General features: G+C 43.5%; 1 protein-coding gene across 1 annotated transcript in view; it reads right to left on the bottom strand.

The window, feature by feature from the left end:
• Nucleotides 1–2,596: 2,596 nt before the first annotated feature.
• Nucleotides 2,597–26,413, bottom strand: part of LOC111923893 (transmembrane channel-like protein 2-B) — a 137,143-nt gene continuing 113,326 nt past the window's right edge. Inside the window, exons 8-21 of the mRNA XM_086848897.1 lie at nt 26,210–26,316; nt 24,296–24,394; nt 21,029–21,171; nt 19,436–19,583; nt 18,820–19,008; nt 17,150–17,329; nt 16,181–16,333; nt 14,694–14,822; nt 12,532–12,599; nt 11,836–12,075; nt 9,833–9,958; nt 5,589–5,667; nt 4,361–4,481; nt 2,597–3,242 (exon numbers count right to left, since the gene is read on the bottom strand). Of these exons, the coding sequence (XP_086705023.1) occupies nt 2,986–3,242; nt 4,361–4,481; nt 5,589–5,667; nt 9,833–9,958; nt 11,836–12,075; nt 12,532–12,599; nt 14,694–14,822; nt 16,181–16,333; nt 17,150–17,329; nt 18,820–19,008; nt 19,436–19,583; nt 21,029–21,171; nt 24,296–24,394; nt 26,210–26,316 (2,039 nt within the window). The 3' untranslated portion in view covers nt 2,597–2,985. The remainder of the gene's footprint in view (nt 3,243–4,360; nt 4,482–5,588; nt 5,668–9,832; nt 9,959–11,835; nt 12,076–12,531; nt 12,600–14,693; nt 14,823–16,180; nt 16,334–17,149; nt 17,330–18,819; nt 19,009–19,435; nt 19,584–21,028; nt 21,172–24,295; nt 24,395–26,209; nt 26,317–26,413) is intronic.

The following is a 26,413-nucleotide window of genomic DNA, read 5'->3' as shown; positions in this document are numbered from 1 at the left end:
TTCCTGTTCATTAGTAACACTGAGCAGATGCTTTGCCTGGCCATGCAAACTAAAAACTGATGCCCATGAGAGCTGCCTGTTTAAAAACAAACCTCTGATGAGAAGAATAATAAAATAATTAAGCTTAGATATTTCCTTGGTTTTTTACCAAAACCTCTTGGCTGCAGCATTTGAGCTAGTGGCTGGACAAGATATGAAAAATTTGCCATGCAGAGGGTTCTTCCAGTCATCTATGAGTGCAAGCTGTGAGAGATGTTACTAGGAGGCTCCCAGTAGTCACCACTGAGCTTTTCACTTTTTTTTTTTTCTTTCCCCTTGAAGTTTGACTGAGCCCTGGAGGAACATTGAGATGGACACAATCTTTCAACAAATATTAGGGGGGTGGAAATCAATGCTCAGATAAGGTTTTTTTGGTGTTTCTAACAATAAAAAAATAGGAATGAAACCAAACACTACTGAATATTCCAGTGAGTTTATGGAGTTCAGCCTTCAGTTGCATGTGAATAATTGGTAAATGGACTCAAAACTCCAAGAGACAAATAATCATTTCAATCAATATGAGGACTGAGGGTTGGCATTTTTATACCTTTCACAACTCTTGTGCTCTAGCAGAGGACCCCACTGTGGATTGGAGTCAGGGAAGAGATTTGCCACTGTCTGTCTGCAGGAATTGTCTGGCTGATAATATCACTCTAGTATCCTGGAGTCTCTGAGCTTGCAAAAGACACTGATCAATGGGAGAACCTAATGTATTATAATTAGAGATAAACAAGCCTTGAAGGAGTAATTAGCTAATGGGCCGTTGTGTGCTCCAGAGATGACACAGTGCTTTGGAACGCTCCACATTATTACTGGTCTGATTCAGGGGCCTGGTTCAGAGAGTTTCCAAATCCTGTAATAGTTACTCATCTGGTCTAAGTCTGCCTCTGCTGCTCTGATTTTCAAAACCTGTCTGGAGTTCTTAATGGCTTCTTGATAATGTAGTCACACACACACTTCCAGCCCCTGTTTCTAGCACAGGTGAGTGAGATCTGAAGCCACATTCTCCCCTTTCCAAACTGTGTTTCAGTGTGAGCTGAGGAGTGAAGAGGAGGAGAGTGTTCTTCCTTGATATGTAACCAGTCCCTAAGATACCAGACTCTGCAGGCCAGACAGGATGTGCTGAAATCAGGGCACTGTGTTGTTTCTGTGACATCCTTCTGGGTTAGCAGGCTGGGAACACCTTTCCCCAGCACTTTCTGACCAGTATGAGCACTCCTGGAAAAGGCCTTCTCGGTGAATGGGTGTTTCTGCAGAGACTTCACCACAGCTGCGCTGCATCAGCAGCTCTCACAATAAAGAGCTGAGACAAGGTCTTATCTGTGGGACCCAGATCAGAGAAATGTCCTTCCAAGTTCAGGAAATAAATCTGATAAGCAGCTTCTCACATGGAGGCTTAATGGGAGAATGACCAACCCTACCCACAGCAGAGTCCTGGGAACAGCCAAACCGACTTTGAGCTGTGCACCAGGAACAGCTATTTCTAGAAACAATCCATTGACTTTTCTGTATTTGAAAGAAAAATGCAATGATTTAATTTTTGAAGAAATTCTGAAATCTCCTTTTATTTGTCTCTTACTTGCATCTCCTGCAAGTACTTCTCTAGGGCTCTGGTCTCTCTAAAGCACAGACATCAACAAACAAGCTAGGTCTCAATAAGCTCTACAAATAAGCACAGCACAATATTTAAGCTCATAATTTCTGTGAAAAAGCAGATGTCTAAAACATTTTGTTGTATTAGACCTGAAAGACTGAATACTTTTCCCAGTCTGACCTAACTGGTCTGCTTTTCCCAGCTCCTGAAAGGTGGGCATTCCCAGGCTGAAGGTCAAATCCTCTGTGCTCTCCTAAGACATAGAGGAGAAATAAGTTGTTGAGTTTTCTGTCCTGAACATCACAGGTTTTATGGAATTTAGTAGGAAAAAACTCAGTGAGGACATTTTTAAACCCAGATATCCCAGTTTTAGCAGAACTGCTGCTATCTATGGCTATGGATTAGATTTATTGAAGAATTTTTTTTACTAGACATTTTTATGAAGAACGACACCCGTGTGAACACCAGATCTAAGCTGATCAGGGTGGGTTAATGTCAACAATGGGAAGAAACTGTAGGTGTTATAGAGCAGGTCAGCCCCTAGAAGGTCTGTCAGGGAGTCCTGGGAAGTCCTGTAGATCTGGATGATACTGTTCTTAAATTGCACCAGGAATTTCTAACTGGTTACAATCAGAAACTAGGCCAAGGCACTGTTAGTCTCTCAGTTGTGCTGGGTGGTGTTGCTAGACAAGGAATCATATCCAGGGATTGAAATAATGGTGCAAGCTGCTGTCAACAGACTGTGAAAAGAGGAGTAGAGTGGGAACCTAGAGAAAGTGGTGATGAGGTTGAAACAAAAAGATGGAAGTTTGGAAGAGGTAGACTGTAGGAAAGCTATCACAAGAGACAAAACCTCCTCTGGTAGGTATCCTCTAGAAGCAGGTGCCTGTGGCTGAGCAGGGATACTCGATTTTTTTCTAAATTCTTCAGGCAGAGGAACAGCAGAAAAAATCCACAGCAACTTAAATGTTTAAATGACAGGTAAAGTCACACCACTTTTATTAATTAAATAAGTATTTGAAAGTACTGGCAAGCACTTGCTCCACAGAGCAAGTTCTCTACTGTTGACGGCCACAGGGCTGTGTTCTGTGTGAAGCAGTTCAGCAATGTCATGGCTGATTTTTGTTCTGACCACCTCCCATTTCCCTTGAGATCGATATCAGCACAGCTTCTGGGGGTTACAGCTTGGAAGCACTAAGTATCTAAACAAATCTGTGTTAGAGGGTGTTGGATAGATACAGAGCACCACAGGTGGGTGTCCAGCATGCAGCAACCATTTCCTACCAGAACTACAACAGTTCATGCAGCACCTCTCTCTATTTTAATGTCAGACAGGAGAAACTTTGCTGAGGTTACCGAGCAGCCCATGGGGGGTAGCATGGCTGTCCTCTCCCTCTTCCAGGGACTGGTCCCAGGGGGTGTCCCCATGGCCTGGGCTGGCCAGGGTAGGGTGCCCGGACGCCCAGTGTCCGTGGCTGTGTGACAAACGCTTGTGATGGCGGGGTGAAGGCTGCTCCTCTCCCGCCGGCCATGGGGCTGCCAGCCAGGACTTCTCCTCTGCCTGGCTTCCTGACAGGGCTGCTTCCATTCAGAGACTCTGTTTTCTTGTCTAGAGCAAAGATTATGGATGTTATTTTCTTGGGAGCAAACACTGCCTCCTGTCCTCTCCCCAGTGGCTGCTGTTTCTTCTCTGTGCAAGAACTGGAGTGTCTGGGGATTTGTGTTTGAGCATTTGAGTGAAAAAAACAGGAATAAGAATGTTCCCCCCCCCACAACTCAACAGCCAGTACATGTCTCTGCTGCCCAGCCTTTCTTTTCAGGTTCTTATTGATGCATTTATAAGACATGAGAATCCTACCAGCCATGCTGATACACTTCTAGGCATGGGGGGGTCGTGGGCAATTCCTGATTTTGGTCTTTCTTTTCAGTGCACTCAAAACTGCCAGCGCTATTTCCATTTAAATGAATGCCTTGAGTCTGCATTGGAGAAGATCTGTATTGGGTTGCTCTGAACCTTCCAGTTTGTCTCAGCCCATCAAATTCAAGGGGGTTATGGTGGTACTAGTCTGCTTTTCTCACCTGTACCAGGATAAAGTCAAAATCTTTCAAGTGATTTTCAGAAATGAGAGCCAGAGGCTCTGGAAGCCAGGAAGTGGCTGGTTGAGATCGAGCCTGGAGGATCCATTTTCTTTTAAAAAAACCTGATCATGGTGCTAATGCCTCCTCCTGTTTCTTTCTGCCCAGCCATGGACCCCCCACAGCAGAGCTGAGAGCATGCATTTATTTACCCTGGGACTCAATGCAATCCTGTGAAGAGTTTCTGCCTCGTTCATGATGAATTTTCCAATGAAAACCTCAGCTCAGGAAGAAAAAGTCTGCTCAACTCATCAGCCCTGAAACAGCACTGAGTTTAAACAGTGTTCCCAGAATAAATTGCTGGTTTCATGAGCAGCATGGTTAATAGCTGGGATGTGAATCATGAACAACAATTTTGGATTACAATTCCCACTGTGACAAGCATGTGTGAGACATAATCCAGTCTAAAAATGTGCCCTTCCTCGGTGTCCACTGGCAGGTAGACTTCTGCGACAGGACAAAATCTGTGCTAATTATACCCATCCAATCCCTTGTTAAGGTGTATCCCTCCAGTTTCTCAATGCTACCAGTCACTTTGTTGTCTAAATGAGCCTTTCCAGAAGTGTTGTGGGCAGATTGTATGATTTTTACCTTCTGCTTGTTTGGGGGGACTTTCAGTCTTCGTACTTGGTGTAAGTAAATCCTCCAGATCTTGCAGCATAGGGTTGGTACTGGCTTTGTTGTTTCTCTTGTTTTTCTCCTCTTCGCGTTGCTGCATCAGTAAAAACATTTGTTTTAGTTAAAAACTGCAGATGTAATCTGGGAAATGGTGGACTGGTGTTGTGTTTTTCTAACTAGGTGTTTGTTGGTATGAATGAATCTCTTTGCTAAGATGCTGAATCCTGGTCTGGTGATCAGTTGTTTCCAGGAAAGAAAGAATTTCTCAGGCAGGACTGGAGAACAGTGGCTCTGCTCCTGTTAGGGCAAAGCACTTGTTGATAATATGGCTGGAGTTGCTGCAGCTACCAATCTGCCCTCTCTGGTGTATTGGTTACTTTTAAATGTGAACCTCTAGTGAGAGAGGGTGTCAGGGTTTATCCAGAGGAAGAGAAAGAAGGTACAGCAGCACAGGCATGGGCTGTAGGGCTGTCTTTCTTATCTGCAAGTTCAAGCCCTACTTGCACACATTTAGGGCTGCAAAAGATTTTCTTCTGGTTGGTAGAGGGAATCTGTACTTTTGGATAGTGCTGAGTCCCTTCCTTTAGCCCTGATCTCAGCCAGGCTGTGCGCCATGAAATAGAGTGCCCCAAAATCTGAGCCTGCTGTAGCGCATGTCCAACTCTTGCAGTACTTGAGGATGCCCTTTGCATCAAGACACTTTCTTTAGGCCAAGTGATTAATTCTGAATTTCAGCATTTGAATGTAATTTATGAAGTCCCATTTCTCAGTGCTCACACCCTGACTTTTAATGTTACACCAGTCTCCACTGGATTAGATGTTTTCTTTATGTGGCACTTCTTCCTTGACTTGGATCCTGTCCTGTGCCAGTAAAATGGCTGTGGTTTTCATGGGCTTATAATTGTTCCCAGGAAATCTCAGACACAAAAACATGGTCTGAACTTTGAGGTAACTTACTTTTGTAGCTGAAAAGCACAGTTCATGAGAAAGCTGCAGTTCTGATGTATGAAATAGTAGGCTATTATGAGACGTGACCACTCTGCACAGCTAGACATTAAATGCCATCAGAGGGGACAGAACAAGCATAAAATACATCATCTTATTGTGTCACCAAAGTGCAGAGTGATTTAAAAACATATGCTATGCATCAAAATTGAAGTGCATGGTATTTCAAAGGTGGCTTTGACAGATCAATACCTACCATTTGCATTTTCTTCTTCAGCTCTGCATTGGCGCGCTGATACGCTTTAGACACAGCATTCAGGTAATAGATGGTGAGCCTAGAAAAGAAAACATGTAGTGATGGGATCAGGGAAAAGAGAAAGTCTCACAAGGAGGGAACATTCAATTTTTTGCTTACCTTCTAATACCTAATTTTCCCACCAGCTGTCTCCAAACTTCTTTTAGAAGCTCAGGGTTTAGGAAAAATTTGGGCTTCCAGTGGCATGGTTAGCTGAGACAGGCTGAGCCCATCCAGGGCTCAGTTGTGCTCAAACAGAAGAACAATGTCCAGCCTGCCCTTGTGCTTCCACCTTGGCTGGCCTTGGACTCTCTCCACTTCCTTTGCACCAACCTTGGGGAAACCAGGCACCAGCCTTGAGATGGAACTGCCACCAGGTAACACAGGGACCTTCGTGAAAACTGGGAAACCAGGGAAATAGTGGTAGACTAGGGCCTTGACGCCTCTCCTGAAAAGCAGTGCTCAAAGAACAGTCCTCTTTCCCCCTTTTCCAGGACCAGCTGCATCCTGTATCCCTGGACAGGGCCCTTGAGAGCGAACAGAGACAGAAACTGAGGGCAAGCAGAAGCCAGGTTGGAGCAGAGCCATGGGCTTTTGTTTCGATCCAAAAAGGGCACACCAAAGCCAGCAGAAAACTGAGCCAAGCTGGGGGGAACTGAAAGGCAAGTGGGGATGGGAAGAGGGCATGCTGGCTGCCAGCCTCTGGCACACAGGGGGGCTGTGCTTTAAAACATGTCCAGGAGTCTGGGTCTGTTTCACCACCTCTGACACTCACCAGCCAGTAATATTTCGGTAGTAAAAAATGTCTCCTCCTGCTTTTGTGGAGTGCCTTTATTTCTCTAAATTATAACCATCATCTGCTCAGTGACTCCAAGCCATTCCCAGGAAAAGTACCCAAGTACCAGCTGTTTGGTTCACTGCTACAGGATTTCATCAACTGAGTGCCTGACCCTGGCCCAGCAAGGCACCATGTGCTGGCATGTGGGTTTCCAGGTGGAAGATCAGGAAGTGGTGCTTAGGATTGCCTTTTTTGAGGTTTTTTACAGGGGTCTATCTAGAGGAAACACATTTGCTTCCTTTTGCCTAGCATTAACCCAAAACTCAGTCTTGGTGATCTGGGCTCTCTGTCCTGCAAATCCACTTGGAAATAGTTTTTATTTTTTGTTCTTCTGTAAAGGTGTGATAGTTTTATTTCTTCGATGTTATCAAGCTCACTGTTTAAAAAACACTATCTTGTAATCAGGGCTGTGAATAAGAATGGTGTTGTTTTCACACTGCTGTTTTTGTTTTGCTGATTCTTGTTTATCCTAGGTTGAGCAAGGACCTTTGTTTTTGTCCCTGGCTCTGCCAGTGAGGAGGAAACTGGGAGGGGGCATAGGTGGGACAGGTGATCTGAATGCACTGAAGGGATATTCCACAGCATAGAGCATCATGCTTGGTGTATAAACAGGGAATTACCTTTAGCAGGGGCCAATCTGGTTTTGGGAAGGGAGTCTGGCATCAGCCAATGGGTGGTGAGCAACTGTATTGTGTGTCACTTGTTTTTCCCTTTTTATTATTATTTATCATTTGCTATTTTTACTATATTTCACTTTGATTTTGATTATTATACTGTTCTTATCTCCACCTACAAGTTTTTCTTTGATTGTCCTCCCCATTCCACCAGGATTGGGGAGAGAGAAGAGGCTGAGCAAATAGCTGGGTAGTGCCTAATTTCTATGTGGGTTTAAACCATGACACCCTGGCACCCCTCTTCTCTGATGTATTGCTTCCCCAGTTCTGGGGAGAGTGTGGGTCACTGTCCATTTCTAGCCTGCATAGGAATTTTATCTTTTCCCTCTTCTTGATACAGTGGAATGCTTCTATCTTCTGCCAGGAAGCTCTGCAGGCCACAGCTTGAAATCCTACTCTCAGCCTGAGTGGAATTAGATTATGTGCCCATGGGCACAATATCTGTCATTCTTTTTTCTCTGTATTTCCTATTTCCCTCGTCCTTGGGTGGTTAAAAGCAGGACAGTAAGCTTGACACCCATGCCACTCGCTGGACCCCATCATTGTTTGGAACCAGGAGATAAGAACCAAAATAAATAGAAGATGCATTTTGGATTGCACCTGGATAAAAGAGAAGGGGTTGTCATGGCTAGAGAAAATTACTTAATTCAGTCCACAAAAGTGGAAAACACATTTTTTGAGAGGCTGCAATCAAAATCAACAGACCGTCCATTTACGATCCACCTGTTGCTTTTTGTAGAGGCTATTTTTAGTTAGGCTGGATTGTAGGTTGCTTTGCCTGCTGCTTTGAGAGCTTCTGGCTCTCTGCTCAGCAGGACTAAATGAGGCTTTTGCATTTCCCCGGTTTCAATCTCTTGGAAAACTGGATGGGTTCATCATAAGGACTAACTCCAGCTTAAAACCCTGTCTGCCTCTCAGCACCACAGCAGAAGTTGAAGATTTTCAGAGACAAGGCAGGAAACTGGGTACTTGGCTGAAAAAGGAGAAGAGAAAAGGGCCAAAAGCCTTAAGAAACAACCTTGCTTGGTTGTTGTGATTTTGTCTGGGATTTTCAGAGACAAGGTGAGTATGTAGATAACAGGCAGTGCCTCTGCAAGACACCCAATGCTCTCAGGGCATGTGAGAGCTACTGCCCGGGGGCTGTATGTCTGACAGGTCCAGACACCATGGGGAAAGCCACTTCTTTAGAGCTGTGACTCTCTTGGGAGCTGAACAGCTGGAAATCAAAAGTATGTAATACATACAGGCAGTGTATTTTTTTTTTTTTGGGCGATGGACTGATGATAAGTCAGTAGAGTGAGAATAGCCAACACTGGAAAGGTGTGATAAAAGGTGTCTCTTCAACAAATAAACTGAATTTGTGCTGTTACTTTTCCCAGCTGTCAGTGGAGGAAAGGGCAGGAGATTGTCACTGGAAGAAAAAACCAACATTTTTAAAGGCATTACTCTCTCCCGTCAGCTTTTTTGAGGGTTTTATCAAAGCCTCAGAAACTTGGCCTGCAGCCCTTTCATAACGGTGTCCCACTTGGGGTGTTTTGCAGCCTTTATTTTGTGTTTGCAATGGCTTCTGCCAGTGCTGCTGTGAAGCCCACAGGAGCAGAGTTTATAATTCTATAATATGCTTGGCCATGCTAGAAATGTGGTGCAAGACTTCTTGTCTCCTGCACAGACCTGATCTGGTTCGTACAGGTGTAGGATCTGCCTGCACAAGTTACAGTACCTGATCACCCTTTTTAGGTTAAAATGAACAAGTAGAGGAGTGACACGTCATTTTCAGTTTAATTAGGATTTTTCTCAGGTTGTTTGTATAAGAAGCTTTGTATGGAACTGGTATTTGATATAATTTATTGGCATTACCTTTGGTGTAGCTATGGCAGGATGAAGCATCACAGTGCCCAAGGACAGCTGTACTGGATCAGCCCAGAGGCTCATCTCCAGTGCATGTGGATACCCCAGAAAGAGTCAGAACAGGAAGCTCTGTGTGTAACAGGCTGCCCAGCTCTCTCCCCGTCTCCCATTGATTAGTCTGAAGTGCAAGAATTTGGCCACAACCCATCTACTCATTTTGATAGATTTGGAAAACCTAAAGAACAATGCCAAAAGTATCTTTAAGAAAGAAAAAAAAAAAAAGAAAAGGAGAACTAATTGTAGTACTGCTGAAGGTGCTGGGATTTAAGTCTGATTTCAAAGCAGAAATGATAGAACGGCACTAAAACAAATACCAGATGTATTATTTGGAAAATGAAAAAGTGAAAAACTCCAAACCCAAACAAAGCTCACAGCTCTTCATATTTTTGGAAGAAGTAATTTTTGAATGCCCTGTCTTGGCTGTGCTCTAAATACCACCAGCTGTGACAGAAATTGCTTCTCCAAAAGGCACCAGGCTGAGACTGTCCATTTATTTCCTGCTGGCTACAGAAAATTTTTCATATGGAAGCTGTGACAGCTTTGATATCTACAAGGCCTCAGTCAGCAATGTATTTCATCCACAAAGTTGTGTTTAATTGGGTCAGGTAATTAAACTTTGGGAAATTGGGTTAGGCAAAGGTAAGGGGAGTAGGGAGCATGCGTCTGCTCTAATCCATGCTGTTTTCTCAGCAGAAGCTGTATTTAGACCTGACTAATATCCCAGAGTGTTTTTTTCCCAACCTTCTCTCCCAAGCCAGGCATGTAATACTGCAAGGAAAACTTACACCATGAGCAGAATTGCAGGTATGATCAGCCCTGGATTTGCCACATAGCTGAAGATCTTGGCAACAAAAAGTGGAAAATCGAGCTCGATGGTCTCTTGAATGACGTCATACATCCTTTTCTTTCCACTGGAAAGACAAACGGCCAGTTAAGGAGTGTAGATATCTTCTGGAGGGACACAATTCCTCCTAGTCTCATGGTGCTAAGCAGCATGTTTCACCTCTCTTTCAGTGAGCAACAGCTTGCTGCTGGCCACCAGGGAGTTTAAGACTTTAATTTTTTTTTAGTTTCAAGTTTAACTTTATTTTATCTATTGGTTCATTCATTCCCTTCCTCTCACCCCTCATTGATTATACAAATAATCTTTGCTAGGCCAACTTGCTCCTGGAGTCAATACATTTATTTCCATACTTGACTACTTTATAAGTCCTGACTATTTACCCCTCTGAAATAGATAAAACCCTACAGGCTGCAGTAACTACATTTTTCTGATGAATATCTTGTTAAGTATGGCCTTTTCATGGTAGAGATGACTTTCCATATGCAAATTCCAGCTTTCTGAAATAATGAGCCAACTTGAAGAGCTGCTAAGTAATGACAAAAATAGCAAGCTGTGATTATTGCTTAATAGGAGACTCAGTGAAAGAGTAATTTCAGATGGGATTGATAAAGCAGATGAGAGTATTCTGTATGAAAGAAGAACAAATCTGTAAAGGGCTGGATTATGTAATTGACCTTGTTCTCTCCCTATCATCTCTGGGTCTGGGAATTCAACCTTGTCAGTGCTATTCCTTTCATTTAGGGTTGGTGTCTCCTGGGAGCTTGCAGGATTCCGGTCAGGAAGGTGTTGGACTCTGTCTTGATGATGAGAGTCAATGAAAAAACTTAGATAAACAGTATCGCAACCTCATCAACTGCCAGGAGCTCAGGAGAGCTGAGCTTTCAGTTGAGCTGCCAAGGGTCTGAATCAAGCTGAGTGGCTTTTGAAGGGTTGATTGGGAATTGAAATAACTCTTTCACATTGCAGATTAGTCATCTCCAAATGATAGTGTGCGTGCAACAAGTTACTTGTCAGATCTTCTGACATTACTCGTTGACACCTGTCCTTGTTATAGAACCGAGGGTGTTTTGGTCTCTTGCCTTTCCCCCGAGTCTTTTAGCTTTCTGATGTCATTCTCCGTCAGCAAGGAGATAACCTAAAACAGTGCATCTACAAGAACAATTTGTTCCAAGCTGGCTCCTTGCTGAGTCAGATTCAGCAGGCCCAGGAAATGGCATTATTCAATCAAGTTAGACTTTATTGGCATCTTAATCCAGTCCACTGAATGCTTTGTGCAGTGCTGATTCTGTCCTAATTAAAAGAAAAAAAAAGCCCTGCTACATAAAAAAATCCCCCAAACACCAAGAAAAAGAAACCACCCCAAAAAAATCAACAACAACAAACAAACAACAACCTGCCCCCAAAACCAAAAAAAACCAAACACACGCCCCAAAACAAAAACAAACAAAAAAACCCAACCAAAAAACCCCCCAGGAATTTTATAGGCTCACCCCTATCCATTTCCTGCTATTTTCCAACTAAAGTCAACATGTAAAATACATTCTTTGGGTTAATTTTTTTTCCTCAATGTTCCAAAGAGCCTTTAGGATCCTTCCGTTAAGTTTTTTTGGCTTTTTTTTACTGATGGCTGCACTTTGCTGTCCCACCCCCGCTGTTCTCTGGTGCTTTCTTCAGTGTGTGTTGGGAAAACACTGGGAATCAAGTAGCAGAGGAGAGCAGCAGACAGGAGCAGGTCCAGTGCTCCCAGCTGACTGTTTACACCCCATAGCTGGACATGACCCTTTGCCTCACATTGCTAAGGATTTAAACACTTTACCATCTCTGCTGGGGTTCCGTCCTTCTAACTTCATGAAAATATGAAAATTTTCTTCTCAAAACAAATTGAAAATTTTGTTCTCATGTACCAGAGAACAAAAAATATCCTTTTTGGTGTCTTGGTTGTACCTGAAAGGTCCACAGTCAAAGGAGGGAGGCAGGGACATGATGGTGTAAGCCACAGGCAGGAGGCTGAGGAAGAGGATCAGCAGCAGCAATCCCATGTAAAAATTGTTAGACTTGGATGCTTTGAAGACTCTTGCATGAGGGACATTGCTACTCATAACAGCCCAGCACTGAAAATACATGGAGGTTAATAAGCGCAGCACGTTTATACCCACGAGCCCTGGCGCATAGAAGGATCCCATCCTGAAAAGGAAAAGAGGACAGGCACTGTTTTTTTGACAGACTTGAAAAGTTTACTCTTTTCAAGAACACAAAAGGAGGTGTTTGTGTGGTGACAAGTTTGGTCACAAACCAAGTCTGAACAGGCTGATAGGTGCTACCCCTCTGCTCCCCCAGGAGAAGCCACCTGCACCCATGGTATGGCCCCCCTCACTGAGGACCAGCAAGGCCTCAGACGTCTCAGGGATTGCAAAGAAAGTTTTTCAGGTTGTGACAAAAATTTCTTGGAGATGGCTTGGAAAATGTGAGGTGAATGTAACCAGGAGAGAGAGACCCACTTTTATAGTTTAGCACAGAAAGCAAATCAGTCAGGAAAGACAGAACCCAGAGGTTTATCTAACTGGCTTGGAAGCTTTCTAACTCCACTAAGAGCTTTTCCAAATAATGTGAAAAATTAAAAAAAAAAAGGAAATATCTTACCAAATCATTCCCTGGTTGAAAACCAAACCCAAAACGTTGCCGCTAATGTCAAACTCTGCATAGGACGGCTGGATGGGAAAGAAAGAAAAGTGTGTTGTTGCTAGAGGTACCTGCTGTTGTTTTCTGCTGGGTGCATGATGCTCATTTAAAGCTGGCAAGCAGGGATTCCTGGGAGGGCTCCTGCCGTGTGCACGCTGCTTGAATGACCAGCAGCAGTGTGGGGAACACAGAACTGGAGCTGCTGCTTCTCTCTTGGCTTGCTGAGAACTGGAAAGATGTATGGAGGTGCTTAGAGCTGCTCTGTGTTTCTCTCTCCCTGCTAATATGACACCAGCTGTGAGCATGGCACGGGACTACACTTAAACTCCAGCTGGTGCCTGGCTATGGACTTGCAGCTCTACCCTGGCAAAATATTGAATCTTGAAGCAATGATAATTATGAGCTGGAAGACAAATGCTGTGCTGGATTATGTCCGTGTCCCTGGGTCCAAGCTGCTGAAGAACAGAAACACAGGGCAAAGGGGGAGAAATATGAGGAAATATATGACCTGATGGGTATTAGGTGACATTTTACTCTGTGCTAGCTGATATATTGCTCCATATAAAGCTGTATTTTAGCTATCTGATGTGGATACTAATGGTGGCAGGTCCAGAACAGGCAGATCTGATCTCATCTTCTGGCAGTATTTGTTGATTTATAAATTCTTATTTTGTTAGATTTGTCTGTGATGAAGCTATTTCTTCTATAGACATCTAATTTTGTGTGCACAAAACTCAGGTGATTTTTGGCAGATGAAACTTTGTGTAAAGATTTTCATGCTATGTTTTCTTGAAAAAAACCCTACTTTTTTTTTTTTTTTTTAACTGCAATGCAGAAAACTGAATTCTAAGAAATGGTAAGTGACGCTCTTATATCTTTGGAATACCCTATGTGGTATGTCTGTTTTTCATACCATTTGCATTTACTTAATACTGTCAGCAATTCATGAAGTCGAAGTCTAAGATGTTTGTGCTTTATGCTGAGAACTCAAGGGGAGCCTAGTCAGAGTCTTGCTTAGCTGACTGCTCACTGCTTTGGGAAGGGATGGGTGCAAACACTGTTATTTTCATTCTGGTACATTTCTACTTTAAATCTTTAGCTAGAAGTTACTATTGGCTTCTTTTTCAGATGAAAATAAAGACAACTTTCAGTGTCTTCTGTCCTCTGCCTTGAGCATTCCCATTTGAGAAGGCTGGGTTAAACAAGAAGCTTTTATATATATATAAGCTCTGTGTCCCTGGTAGGTTGGGTTAGATGGCTGTCAGCAAACCATCTTTGCACAAGCACTTGAAGTAATTTCATGCTGCTTGGACCTCCCTAGGCCACCCTGGAGAATGTCCTGTGTCTCCCTCAGAAGAAACATAAAGAGCTCCACAAGCAGAAAAATGTCTGTTGTGTTCCACCTGCTCTTCCTTGACAAAAGCCCTCCTCTTTGCTCTTCTCCAAACCCCTCCTGGGAACCCTCCCAAGGCAGGGGCTGCACTGATGTGCTCATAATCTTGTAAGGTGTTTTCCTCTCTGGCTGAATCCATCTGGTTTTATTTCCTCTCAAGTGAATTGGTGGACTTCCCTGAATTCTTGCATTGTTTTATTTTGTGTTTTGTCTGCTTTGGTAATGTAACCTTTATGAGTATGGAAGAGTCCAGTGCTGTTGTGTATTACACACACGAGAGGGGAAGGAAATGCTCCTTGTTCCACTGCAGCAGAAGAAGTGCCAGCTTCCAGGAGCAATCAGAAGACACTGTGGTGAGAAAAGCAGGTTCCTGCCTCCAGGTTGGGCAATGAACAGGAAGATCTGGGGCTTTGAAAAGGGATATAGAAGGGCCCAAGGTTTTGCGGTTATAGCAAGTGAATGAACACAGGATTATTTCTTTTTAAAATCAGCTTCCTGTTTTAAAGTTCTGAGATGGGGAGGAGAACTGCATTTTTGTAGAGTTCTTACTGGGATGGAGCTGATTGACCCAGAAAAGTGATGCACAGACTATGGATACCAATTATCCAGCAAGAACAGACGGCCACTGGAATCATTCAAAACAAATTCATTTGTAGTGTTTGACCAAATGGCCCTAAATTGCTTCTGTCTTCTTGGCTATAAGATACTGACTCAGTTATAAGATACTTACAAATCCAGCCTCTAGGTCCCAGCACCAACAGTAATTCACAAATCTGACAAAGCAAGCTCGGATGAAATCTCCCACCAAAATGGTTATGTAGGTCACCAGGATATCAGACACAGTGAGCCTCACAAACTCCTGCATTAGAAAAGAAGGAGAAAACCACATTTAACTCCTATAATTTCAGTAGCGCATTCAGGACTGTATTTTTTATTAAGCCATTTGTCTTTATATGACAGTAATCTTCACAAAAGCATGCCATGACCAAACTCCCTGCCTGTTTTCAAGCACTGTGCAGTGCCTAAGCTTTACCTCTGTGCTTGGGAGCTACGAGCTCTGTTATAGCTGTTAGACCTGATAGCTGCTGCTGCTGGCATTATTGGCTGCACTGCATGCTGTGGCAGCACAGAAAGTGGGAGCAGAATGCTAATGCTGCAGCAGTGCTGGTATAAAATATATGTATGCCCTCAGTCTTTCTGGTTGTGTGTAGCTCTGGTACGGCTCAGCTCCCTAACTTTTATGTGGATTCCTAAGAAAATAGTTCAGTTGTAAACAGGAGCTGTGTGTAAGTGTAGAGAAAGGACATGTGCAAGACAAGGAAGAAAAAATTGCAGGCAGAAGGAAGACTCACAGGGTGGAAATAACCGGTGGCTCAAAGATTCAAAAGGAAAGGTTACAAGAACCTTGTTACCTTACGAGAAAGGTTTTTAAAGTATGAGGGATAAAAACCAAAGGTCTGTTGTATGGCAGCTCAGCTGCACCAAGGATCATCTCCTTCTGAGGGGTGACAGTGGCTGTTTTTTTTTCCCACATGACTGAGAACCACCTGGTTTTTGAAGATGCCTTGAGTGTGCACAGGAATGCATAGGAATGCATAGCCTTGTAGTTTGGCAAGCCCTAAATATCTCTGTCAGCCAGGAAACATCTGTTTTTAGTATTTAAGTTGTGTCTAGTCTGGCTGCAGATATTAGTGCAATGTAAATGTTTCAGAGAGGATTTGTGTGGTGAAACTGGGGGCCTGAAGGCCATCCTGCCTGCCTTTCAAGGGAGTTGCTTTTGCCTAATTCTGCTTCCATCTCATGGCCTCATGCTGCATTATAGATTGGGACATGCTGGGAGTTCCCTTGAGGCATGCCCTCATGCCTGCACCCAAGCCTCTCTGGAGCAAGTGCAACAATGAATGGAGAAGAGAGGTTTGCTTCAAAGGCAGAGTTGTGATCTGAGCAAGAGCATGGTGCAGGCGTGGCTGCAGACAGCCTGGCCTTTCGTGCCCTTCACAGCCCCTGCCTCAGAGCTGTGCATGCCCTGGCTGCTTCCAGCTGAGGACTTCACCACCATGGCTTGAGAAACATGGCCAAGGGCTTGTATTGCCTTGGTGATGCTGTATGAGAGTGAGGGAAACATCAGGCCTGGAAATGTTGAAGACATCAGTGAGGAAAACAAGAATGGACCATGCCAAACCAACACAGAGACTTGCTACATGATGAATTTCTTACGATGCCTACAGTTGTCTCCCAGCAGGGTCCCCTGGGCACGTCTGCAGGGTCAAGGGGAGGTGGGGTGACAGCGCTGGCATTCCCTGCAGACGAGTTGTGGTGACCAAGCAGTGTCCAGTGCGTGATGTTTTTTACCACATCCTCTTCTGCCAGCTGCAATAAGGAGACCACACCCCACCCCCCCGACAAAACCATCAGAAAATAGGAAACATAGAGGTGTATGAAGAAATCCAAGGCACTGAGTTCATCCCTCTTCCTTAGAAGTTACCACCCCTTGTATAAACATCTGTCCACAACAGAGTTACAGTGCAGGCAATAGCACAGAAAATCCTCTTTTGCCAGGAGCAGGGGAGCAGCAGCTGAAAGCAGGTCAAGACTCTGTGAGTTTTTGGGAGCAAGCAACGTGTTCCCTGAACATGGAGGAGTCAGACCTCCTTCAAGATTCCTGTATGCAGATGTGGCCTTCACCCAGTCCTCCTCCTTCGCATTATTCATAATTTTTCAGGGCAGAGCAAAGCACCTCAATTCCTCTAATTCTTCTCAGTTTAAAACAGAGTAATTTTTTCCTGTGGATAAGTTAGACGTTTATCCTTTCCTGCAGTTATCTGCCCACAACACGCTACCAGGATAATGTTAAAGAGGGGAGGCAGGGGAAGAGGATTATAAACTGTATCCTCAGGGTCTGCAGTAATAGAAATTGCAAACAGTGTCAGATGGAGAAAAAAATAGAATTAGCCTAACATGCTGTGATTATAGGAAGACAATAACTATGCTCTTTTCAGGGCTGTAGCGAGAAGCCAGGGAATCTGCTTGGTGAGTCTCCCTGGGGCACTGCTCAAGCACACTGGGGACAGAGCAAGCACCTGCTGCAAAGGGGCTGGTTGTCCCTGCTGGCTGTGGGGATAGGCTGTGTTCACCCTCAGCTCTGGGAAATGCTATTTGACTGTGGCTTTTTGGCTCTGCTCTTACTTTTTCATTGACATCATCCATCAAGGCCAACAAAAACGTGTAGAGGTTCCCCAGGAAGAGCGCGAAGATCCGCCCCAGCTGCCATTTCAGCCCAATGCGGGGATGGTAATTTTCTAGTGCAGCGATGGTTTCAAACAGTGGAGGGCAAAACATGCCCAGCAAGGACATCACAATTTCAACCTGCCACATGAGGAAAAAGAGATAACTGCTAATAGTAACAGCAGTGACTATCTTACTTTGAGCAGAGCGGGAGCTGCCGGCAACTGGTTGTGTATTTCTGAAGGATTTATAAAGGGGAGGGAGTCAAAGCAAACTCAGCTCCTGGCTTTGCTTAGTGTGCAGGCAGCGCAGCGTCAGACTTCAGGGCTGGGTTGCATGACTAGCTCTTGCAGGAGCACTTTTGCTCTTATCTCAAAGGGATGAGCTCCAAAGAATTTGCTCCCTGTCAGTCCACACTCATGAATATTCAGGTTCCTCAAGTACCTTGCAGTACTGCTTGCATCAGCTCCAAGGTTTTTATTTTAGTTTCAGAGGAAGCGTAAGACTTGGCTTGTGTGCATAAAGATAATTAATCAATGCTAATGTTTATTTTCCACGTTCAGCACCTTTGCTTTTGCAGAAGGCATTTACAGACTTGAATGGAAACACATCAAGATCTCAGTTTTGCAGCTCAAGAAAATATGACCCAGTGGTATCTTTGTTCCTCTTTATCATGCCAGATACTAAGTTGTACTGTGGTCAATGAGGTCATTGGCCAGTCAAGGTTAGCTCAGGCATGACTTACAGGCTTTAAATTTTTTTATATTCCTACAGGCCCATGGCCAGTATCTATACAGGTGCAGGCAGTCTCTGAATTCTCTTTCTGCTTTTCTTTTCCAACAGTACTCAGCACTATATTTATTCAGATCTCACATTATCACCAGGAAAAGGGTCAGACATTAAACTTTTTGGTTTTTTTTAAATGAGATTTTTTTCTTTGGGAAAAAAATCAGTAGAGATAAATCAAAGCATTTTGTAAGCAAGTGCTGTGTTTCTAAAGTTTTCTGAATGAAATTTTGAAAATGCATGGCTTTGACTTTAATTTGGCTTTGATATATAAATACATGAAATGTAGTAGATGCTGAAATAAAACCTTTCCATAGGTTGAAATATTTTTTGCTCTGTGTGAAGAGTTCAAAGTTTGGAACTTCTCATTTGAAAATCAGATACAGGAAAACTTTGACAATTTAAATTTTTTTGCAGGTTCTAAAATTTTATTCCTATTATTCAAGGTGAATGAAAATGGTTTAATTTTAGAGTTATGTCTGATTATGGACATTTCTATCACCCAGAGAGCTTTCTAGTGCGACAGAGTTTGTAAGTGTTGTAATGCATCTTGATTCTTATGATGGCGATTGGTGTTGAAAGTGCTGAAAAGCCGTTGACTTTTCTAGTGATTTATTATAAGAGTATTTTCCCTTCTCTGCAGGAGTTGTTATTTTTCCCTAGAAAACTTCCAGTGAGATCAGTGTTCATGGCAGCTACAACAAATGCAAAGGTACTGAATGGGACTCCTGGGCCCTGGTAGGGAATCCCCCTGCCTTGGATTCTGTCCTCAACCTATGACAGTTGATTTGCTGATGTCCAAAGTGAATTATCTCAGCAGAAAACTGGAAGCAAAATTTCCTTACCTCATTTCTTTCATACCACCCAACATTTTGCATTTTGGAAAATGTCTGGGAGCGTTTCACTACAAAATAAATGAGGTAGCCACTCCCACACAAGCAGCATATGATGAGGACATTGGCCAAAACACGCAGGAACCTCCTCAGGTGGATATTCTCATCCTTGTTGCTTTCTTGCTCATCTACAATCGACTCCTGAAAAAAAACAGGGGTGCTCAAGAAATTGGAATGGATGTCTTGCAGCAGCAAGCATAAGACACACCATAAGGTTTTTCAGCCTATGAGATGCAATATTCTGCTATTCTGGCTGTATCCAACTTGGTAGTTTTGGTTAAATTCAAACTAAGCTTCATAGAGGCATCCTGGTTTGGCTGAAAGATATCACATGGCAAAGAGCCTGACCTATCCCAGGGGAACTGCACTCTAAATTAATACAAATTCTTTTAAATGCCAAAAAAAAGATAGTTAGGGGAAGCAGGTCACAGAGCCTGGAGCTGCCTTGGATCAGCACCATGCCCTGTTCATATGGGGAGATGCTGAGTAGGTATCCAGATTTCCCCTTAAATCTCTGCCATTTAAGGTGCTGGGAGCATCTCCAGGGGCAGGCAGAGGACAGGTTTACCTTGAAGCTGGTGGTGATGGATGCAAACTTGTTGTCTGCTGTCTCTGGATTGCCAATGAGGTAGTCCCAGCTGGTGAACATTTTCCAGCTGAAAATGAAGTTGTTATCATCCCCGTCTGCTGTGCTTTCGTTGGCATTGCGTGCCATCCTGTGTAAGGATGTGTGCAGTGACAAGGTCAGAGGCTGTTCCACAGAGCCACCACGTATCCTTCAGCTCTGCAAAGCTTGGGTAAGATGGAGTGGAGCAACCATTCTTGGGGTTTGGGAATGACAAAAATGTGCCATTGGACTTTAGGTCTAAGGAGGACTGAACCATCACTGTCAGGGCCACACAGGTCTTCTATTAAAAATAGTGATACAGGTTAAAACTGTGATAGCATAGGTGATTAAGGAGGTTAAGGATTGCTTCATCCAGCTGATGAAGAAAGTCTATTTATGGTGCTTCTGGGTCCTAGGTTGCAGTATATGGTATGGCTACCTTTAGTTAGTTAAATTTAGTCAAAACCCCCATGTCCTGTCCAATACACCCAGTGCAGCACAAAATTTTAGTGTGACTTCTCTTGCTGCACAGTGCTGGAGCCAAAGAGCTTGCAGCAAGTCATGCAGGGAGAGAAAAAGGATTATTTTTGTTAATCAGCATAGGAGTAGATATGGCTTCTGCTGTTTCCTCTCTATTACTTGATCCCTGAAATCCTTCTGTAAGACCCCCTTGAATTCCTAGCACTAGTCCCTCGAGGAAGGCAAGACAAGAGATGCTGCAATTTCATGGCAAATGTACAGCAAATCCCCATGTCCCACTCCATCCAAAGGCTCAAGAGGCTCTTTCTGCTGTGCAGCAATATGGCCTGTTTCAGCAAGCAATACAAATCCATGGGCTTATTCTTTCTTCCAAAGAAGGCACCTTTTCATGGTGTGTCCTTCAGGCAGAGATAGAGGGGCTTATTTTTTTATTTTCAACTGTTCAGAGACCACAAAGAACTGACAAGTGCTTTGGCTGCATCCTGAGTGCCCTGAAGATGCTGAGGGAGCCTCACTGGTGTTTGGGGACAGTGCACAAGAGGTGCTTCTAAACTACACTGATTTATTTAGGGAACCAACAAATACAGTCTGGCAGAATTTGTCTCTTTTCTGCAACCCTTCCATCATCTGTGGGACCCATGCTGGTGTTCAAGAATGTTTATTTTGCAATGAAAGGATGCAAGAGGAACCTTTGAAATTTGCCACAAGTAAAATCCTCCTTCATATACAAAATCTAGCTGCTTGATGGCCCTGTAGTAATGTTGGAGGAAGGGTTAAAGAGATCTGGAGAGGAGGAAGAAGGAGTGGGAAGGAGAGGCTGGAGTAGGAAGGGTTCAGAATAGTGCACATGAGTACAGGGATGAAGCAGTGGAGTGCCCAGGTCTCCCCTGCCCACCAGAGCCAGTGGGGTGGATGGGGAGGCCAAGTGCATGAAAACAGCAGGCACTCATTTCCCCACATTTGCCCAACCATCCAGCCCAGGCTGGACCAAATCTGGGTGCCCAGGGAGGGGGAACCCAGCTGTGTGACACATCTGGTGGATTTTGCAGTGGGGGCAATGTCAGCTGCACTTACGATCTTATAACAACCATCAGGCTGTAGCCGAATACGCTGATCCCAACCATGAAATATGCCATTGGCAGCCTGTATTTCAACCAACCAATTGTCCTCTGGTTGTTGTAGTAGCCGTAAAAGAGTGCTGAGTATTTGATGTAGCCCTGGAGGTAAAGCAAAAGCAATCCTGTGTAAGATGTGTAACTTTTCTTCTGCAGGAAAGGGGTTTCTAGAGAAAACTGAAGATTTAAAACAAGGAAAATCATCATGGAAAAGTTTTTAGGGCCTTATTCTTGTCTGTTTGCTGCCCTAGCACCTTTGAGAGCCATCTTCTTAAGAGTTTATCTTCCTAAGAGAGGGAAGATGAGGGAGAACATGTCAGAGGACGGTGGCTTAAAACTAAAATATAGTTTTGATCCATCACACTTTCATCCTTCCCAGAAAAAAATCCTTATTGCTCTTTGTGTCTGTAGCCCACCTGCTTCTCTAAGCCAATAGTGAAACACTCATATCTTGTAGAAAAGCTGTAGCAAAGGTTCTTCCCACCATGATATGAAACTTTTACTTTCAGGTAGGAAGCAGCTGATGCTCAGTGCCTTGCAGATTTAGTTCCATTTACAGGCTGCCACCTGCAGAGCAAATATAACTAAAGAGAGAAATCAAAGCATTACTTTCCTGTGTAAAGCAGAGCTCAGACACAATATCAACCATGTTGTCTCAAGTAGATCTATTTTTTGCTGTGCAATCTGTTAGGCATTCAAGGAGCGTGCAGATCACCTAATCCACACTAGCAATCTCTCCCTGTTTTTCTGTCATATCTCATCCAAGTTTATGTGTATCACTGCACACTGTGCTTCTCGATTTTTTGCCCTTTGTCTTTCATCTCCTAAGTGAAGTGTACTTAGTCAGTCTGGCCATGATAGCTGAGCAAGCTCCCCTCTGATCAAGCCTTTGGAAAGACATAATCTGAAGCTCATATCCTAGCCTGTGTAATGATCTTTTCTAGGGACATTGAAGGGTTTGCTGCATGTAAAGGGGCTTCTGGAAGCTGTCTAGCCAAGCCCCCTGCTCAAAGCAGAGCCAATTGCAAAAGGAAGTGTTGTGGCTCGAGGTTGTGTCCAGCTGAGCTCTGAAAATCCCCAAGGACAGAGCTCCCATGACTTTTCTGGGCCTTTCTTCCAGCGTTTGACCACCGTCACTTGATTAATTAAAGTAAGCTCCCCCAAAACTCTAGGCTTTTTACTCCTAGCTTAATAAAAAGCTTTGGTACTCCGGGGTGCCACGGAAGCTGCATTTTTGCCCTACACAAAGCGCTGTGCCACAGGTCCAGGAGCATTCTGTGTGTGTTTCTACCAGTGCAGCAAGCCTGGGGCTGGCACACCACAGCACGGCTGCTTGGGGCTCGTAGCCTGTCACACACAGTGTCTGCTGGGGAAGTGTGGTGGAAGAAAGCCTCGTAAAATATACTGTCCCTGGAAGGAGCTAGTGAAGTTTGCTTCTCAGGTTGTAATTCCAAACCTTTGTCTTGTTGATTCATCAGATGCCAAGGACTGAAAAATGAGTTTCTCTGCTCACATCATCCAGTATGTTCTTTAAGCTCCATTTGTGAGACATGGTGTCTGTTGTCCAAGTGAGATTTATTCCTTTCTACTCCTCTAGAAATCCGTGATGTGACCTCCTTGCTGCCAAAGCATACATTTCCCCAGCTCCTCTCTCCTGAAAGGTATTTCTCAGGGTAACGGTATTAACTCTTCATTTATGCCTACTCTGATAGATATTTTCCCCTGCACCTCTCCCGTGGAGCATGCTGGAGTAAGCTTCTCTTCATTTGCTAAGGGCAAACCTCTGCACAGGGCTTCATTTGACATCTCCTGGCTGCAGAGGGTGTTGGTGTACAGTGGAGCCTGGTAGCTGGAGGTGCTTCTCGAGCTTGAATGATCATTCCCTGATGTCAGACAGGAAGGGAATGGGTACTGGATGGGGGCCTGTACAGCAGAGGGGCTCAGAGGACCAACACCTCAGTGACATCAGGGGAATGTAGATGTGTGCACCAAGCCAGAGACAGGAACCTGGCAGGTCATGGGAGTAGGCATTTCCTGGAAGCACACAGCCTCATCCAGAGAAAGGTTTCCTTACTGATTGCTCTATTACTTATGGTCTCCCAGGGAAAATCAGTAGCTGCATTTAATCAACACTCCCTCAGATTTTTTTGTTTGTTCATTTTGGAGTTTTATTTTGTTGGTTTTTTTTATCTCCTGGCTTAATGAGTTTAAATGCTACCTCTTGTATATTTACAGTGCACCGCTCAAATGAGCTTTTCATTCCTTACACTGCTATTAAAAATGTCCCTAATTCATGTCTGAATTTTAGATTCTGGAAGTGTGGGAAAGAGCTGGGAGAGGAAGAGTAGAAAGCTTCCTCAGTAGACTATGTGGGGTGAAAGGAGGCCTGGCCCTGGTAGGTTCCTGGACACCAGTATTAAAGCCTTATTAATAACTTAGTTTAAATAATCTGGTTTAGAATAAAATAGCTTTTTGTTTGGTTTAGTCTTTTTCTTTTTTCTTTTTTTAGCTAAGGAAATTGCAAAGGGGTTTCCCAAGGCACAGGTTACATCCAAAAGCCTTCACCCCCTGCACATATACCTTGTCTTTGGCTGCCACCCAAAAAACACTTAATTCCTTTGCCTTAAATCTTCAAAGTAACTGGGGTGGGGGGTGAATTGGTATTGCAGGCAAGCACCCAGAGATGGCTGAAAACTTGTGATTTTCCTTTGGGTGCAAGTCCTAAATTTTGGTTCCCACTTCAGTCTCATGTAAATATTTCAGGGGAACAGGGAGGGCAGGCACATGGGGAGCAATCCCCATCCCAGTCACTTTCAGTGGTCTGGAAAGGTGCTCCCTGCCTGTGAAGGGGGTCTGCAGCTTGTCTGGCTGCCTGGTTTGGAGCAGCTCCAGCCTTTTGCCTGGGTGCTTGCTGCCTTTCCAGTTGGAAGCAAAGTGGCTTTTGTGTCTACACACACATGTGATGCACACCAGGCAGCACACTGGTATAATGGAAGGGGGTCAAATCCATATGCAGGTGTCTGCATGTGGACACGCTCTTCTGGCCAGAAGTCTCAGCATCCACAAAAATTTTGTTTCAACAAAAGGCTTTCCAGACTTCTCCTGGAAGCAATCCATGCTCTGCTGGTTTATCTTGGAAGAAATTAATCCTTGTAGCACCACTAACTTCTGAGGGGTTTGAAGAGGAATTCAACTGATCATTTATGATTAACACTCGTGTGCTTACCTCAAAATCCCAGAGAACAGAAAAATCCATAGCTGTTTCTTGTTCAGCTCGGGGTACAGTTTTCCTTGGCAAACTCCCATATGGCATTCCCATCAGGACCTGGAGAACATTAATAGCAGTGATGCATATATACTATAAAACACCAAAGAGATTTTAACAGGTTTTTTTTTTTTTTTAATGAGAAAAAACTTAATGCTTTTGGTTGGTTTTCCTTTTCTGTTGATTTTGATATATATTTTATTTCTTAATGCTAGAGCAGCAGTCTTTAAAAACTGCTTAGCATTACTTAATTTATAATTATTTAATATTACTTATATGTATTAATATTTAGCATGAAGTATGTTTATTAATGTACAGAATTAAATTTATCGTTAATATTTAGTATTAATTTCACACAAATAACCAGAGGACTTCCCTTTCCCATGGCACACACATTGAACAGGAAATATTTTTTTGAGAAACTGTATCTTTCAATGAACAGCTGCAGTTGAAATGTCCTTACTTTAGCAAGGAGTTCTTTGCTTGAATTTCATGGGTCTAATGCAGTAAAGGGATTAGCTTCATCTATTTATGCAGAGCTCCTCCTCTGAGAGAAGTCAAGAGCACTGGGTCAAGCTTGCAATATAATTTGTACTTTTCAGTCCTGAATCAAAAGATGTTCTCAAGGTGAGGTAAAGGGCAATTAGTTTAAAAAAAAAAAAAGAAAAAGACTAAAAGATGCAAAGAATAATCTTCATGGCACAGCCTGTCCTGATGGCACCATGCAAAGCAGACCTTGCAGCTGGAGCAGCAGTAGAAGTCCAGACAGAGAATGCCAAGGGCTATGGAGAATTATTATATTTACAAGCTGACTGGTGCCTATACCAAAATATCTCATTAGCATTCATAGCCTAGAAAGGTTCTAGCATATCATCTATCACTAATTTTTTAGGGCTATCTAATTACACTCAAAATAATTTATGATTAAATGTTTATTGCCCAGCTACTCTCCGTATCGTAACAGCTCAGTAGGCAGTGAGTAACAGTGTGCACACTTCAGAGACGAAAGCTCCTGCCATATGCATAGTTCCTAACCAAACACATTTGTATTGTTCAGTGCTAATGGTTATGTCTCCTCGTCCTGGGAGGAAACTGAGCTTTCCCTTTCCATAGTGTGAGCAAGCACATTAAGGAGAATAAAAACACAGTCCTCAGGAGACATTCTGCAGTGCATTTTTGCTCCATAAAAATCTGCATTGAACAGAACAGATGCCACTGTCTGTGGATTGCACAGCCTTTAAATACTGCACTGAGTAATTTAGCCAGAGCTGTAATGGCTACATTAAAAAATTCTTCAATAAACGATCATATAAAGTTGGCTATGAGATTCTTCTAATTCTCCAAGAAGAGTGAGATATAAAAAAAACCTAAAATAAAACAATTGCTTGTGAATCATATGAATTGGGAGTACAAAAAGGGGTTATTTCCCAAGCAAGTGTTAGTTAGCAAAGTGCTGGGAAATTGTCCATTCCCTGAGGGGCTGTGCCATGGCTGCTGCCCCATGGCCCAAAAGTGAGGGTGTTTCATTATTTTCAGAGCACAATCCATTTCTTATTGCTCTTGCAGACCAGATCTTGTGCCTAGGATTGGAATGACACGTTCTTCACTTTAGTCAAAATATAAAATTAGCTTTGAATTAGATAGATTGTTGAGTCCCTCTTTCAGCTGCAGGATGGGCAGGATCTTTGATAGCATTTTATGTCTCCTGGCATCAATCTGACTTCTGATCCTGTGTCAGTAAGTCTTTGTAAATAATGTTCCTCAGGCATTTCATTTTTCTAAAGCAATGCCAGTTACAAGGCATTTGTCCTGTCAATGTCACGTTTGTGTCAAGCAAAGGGCAAGATATTACTGAGAGGAGAATTAAGCACTCACCTCTGGAATTATAACCAGCCCAAATATTAACGCAAAAAGGACAAGGTTTACTCCATACATCCACCGCAGAAATATGAAGTAGGAGGCAACAGAGGAGCCAAAGTGACCTTAAAGCAGAAGACATTTCATGGTCAGGAGTTTAGGAGGGTTAAACTGTCCTCAGCAACCCTCTGCCCTCAGGTCTCCCCAGCACATTTCCTATGA

The sequence above is a fragment of the Cyanistes caeruleus genome, chromosome 1, assembly GCF_971803275.1.
Source record: "Cyanistes caeruleus chromosome 1, bCyaCae1.hap1.1, whole genome shotgun sequence".
Taxonomy (NCBI): domain Eukaryota; kingdom Metazoa; phylum Chordata; class Aves; order Passeriformes; family Paridae; genus Cyanistes; species Cyanistes caeruleus.
Note: the sequence above shows the minus strand (reverse complement) of the source record. Positions and strands in the feature narration are given on the sequence as shown.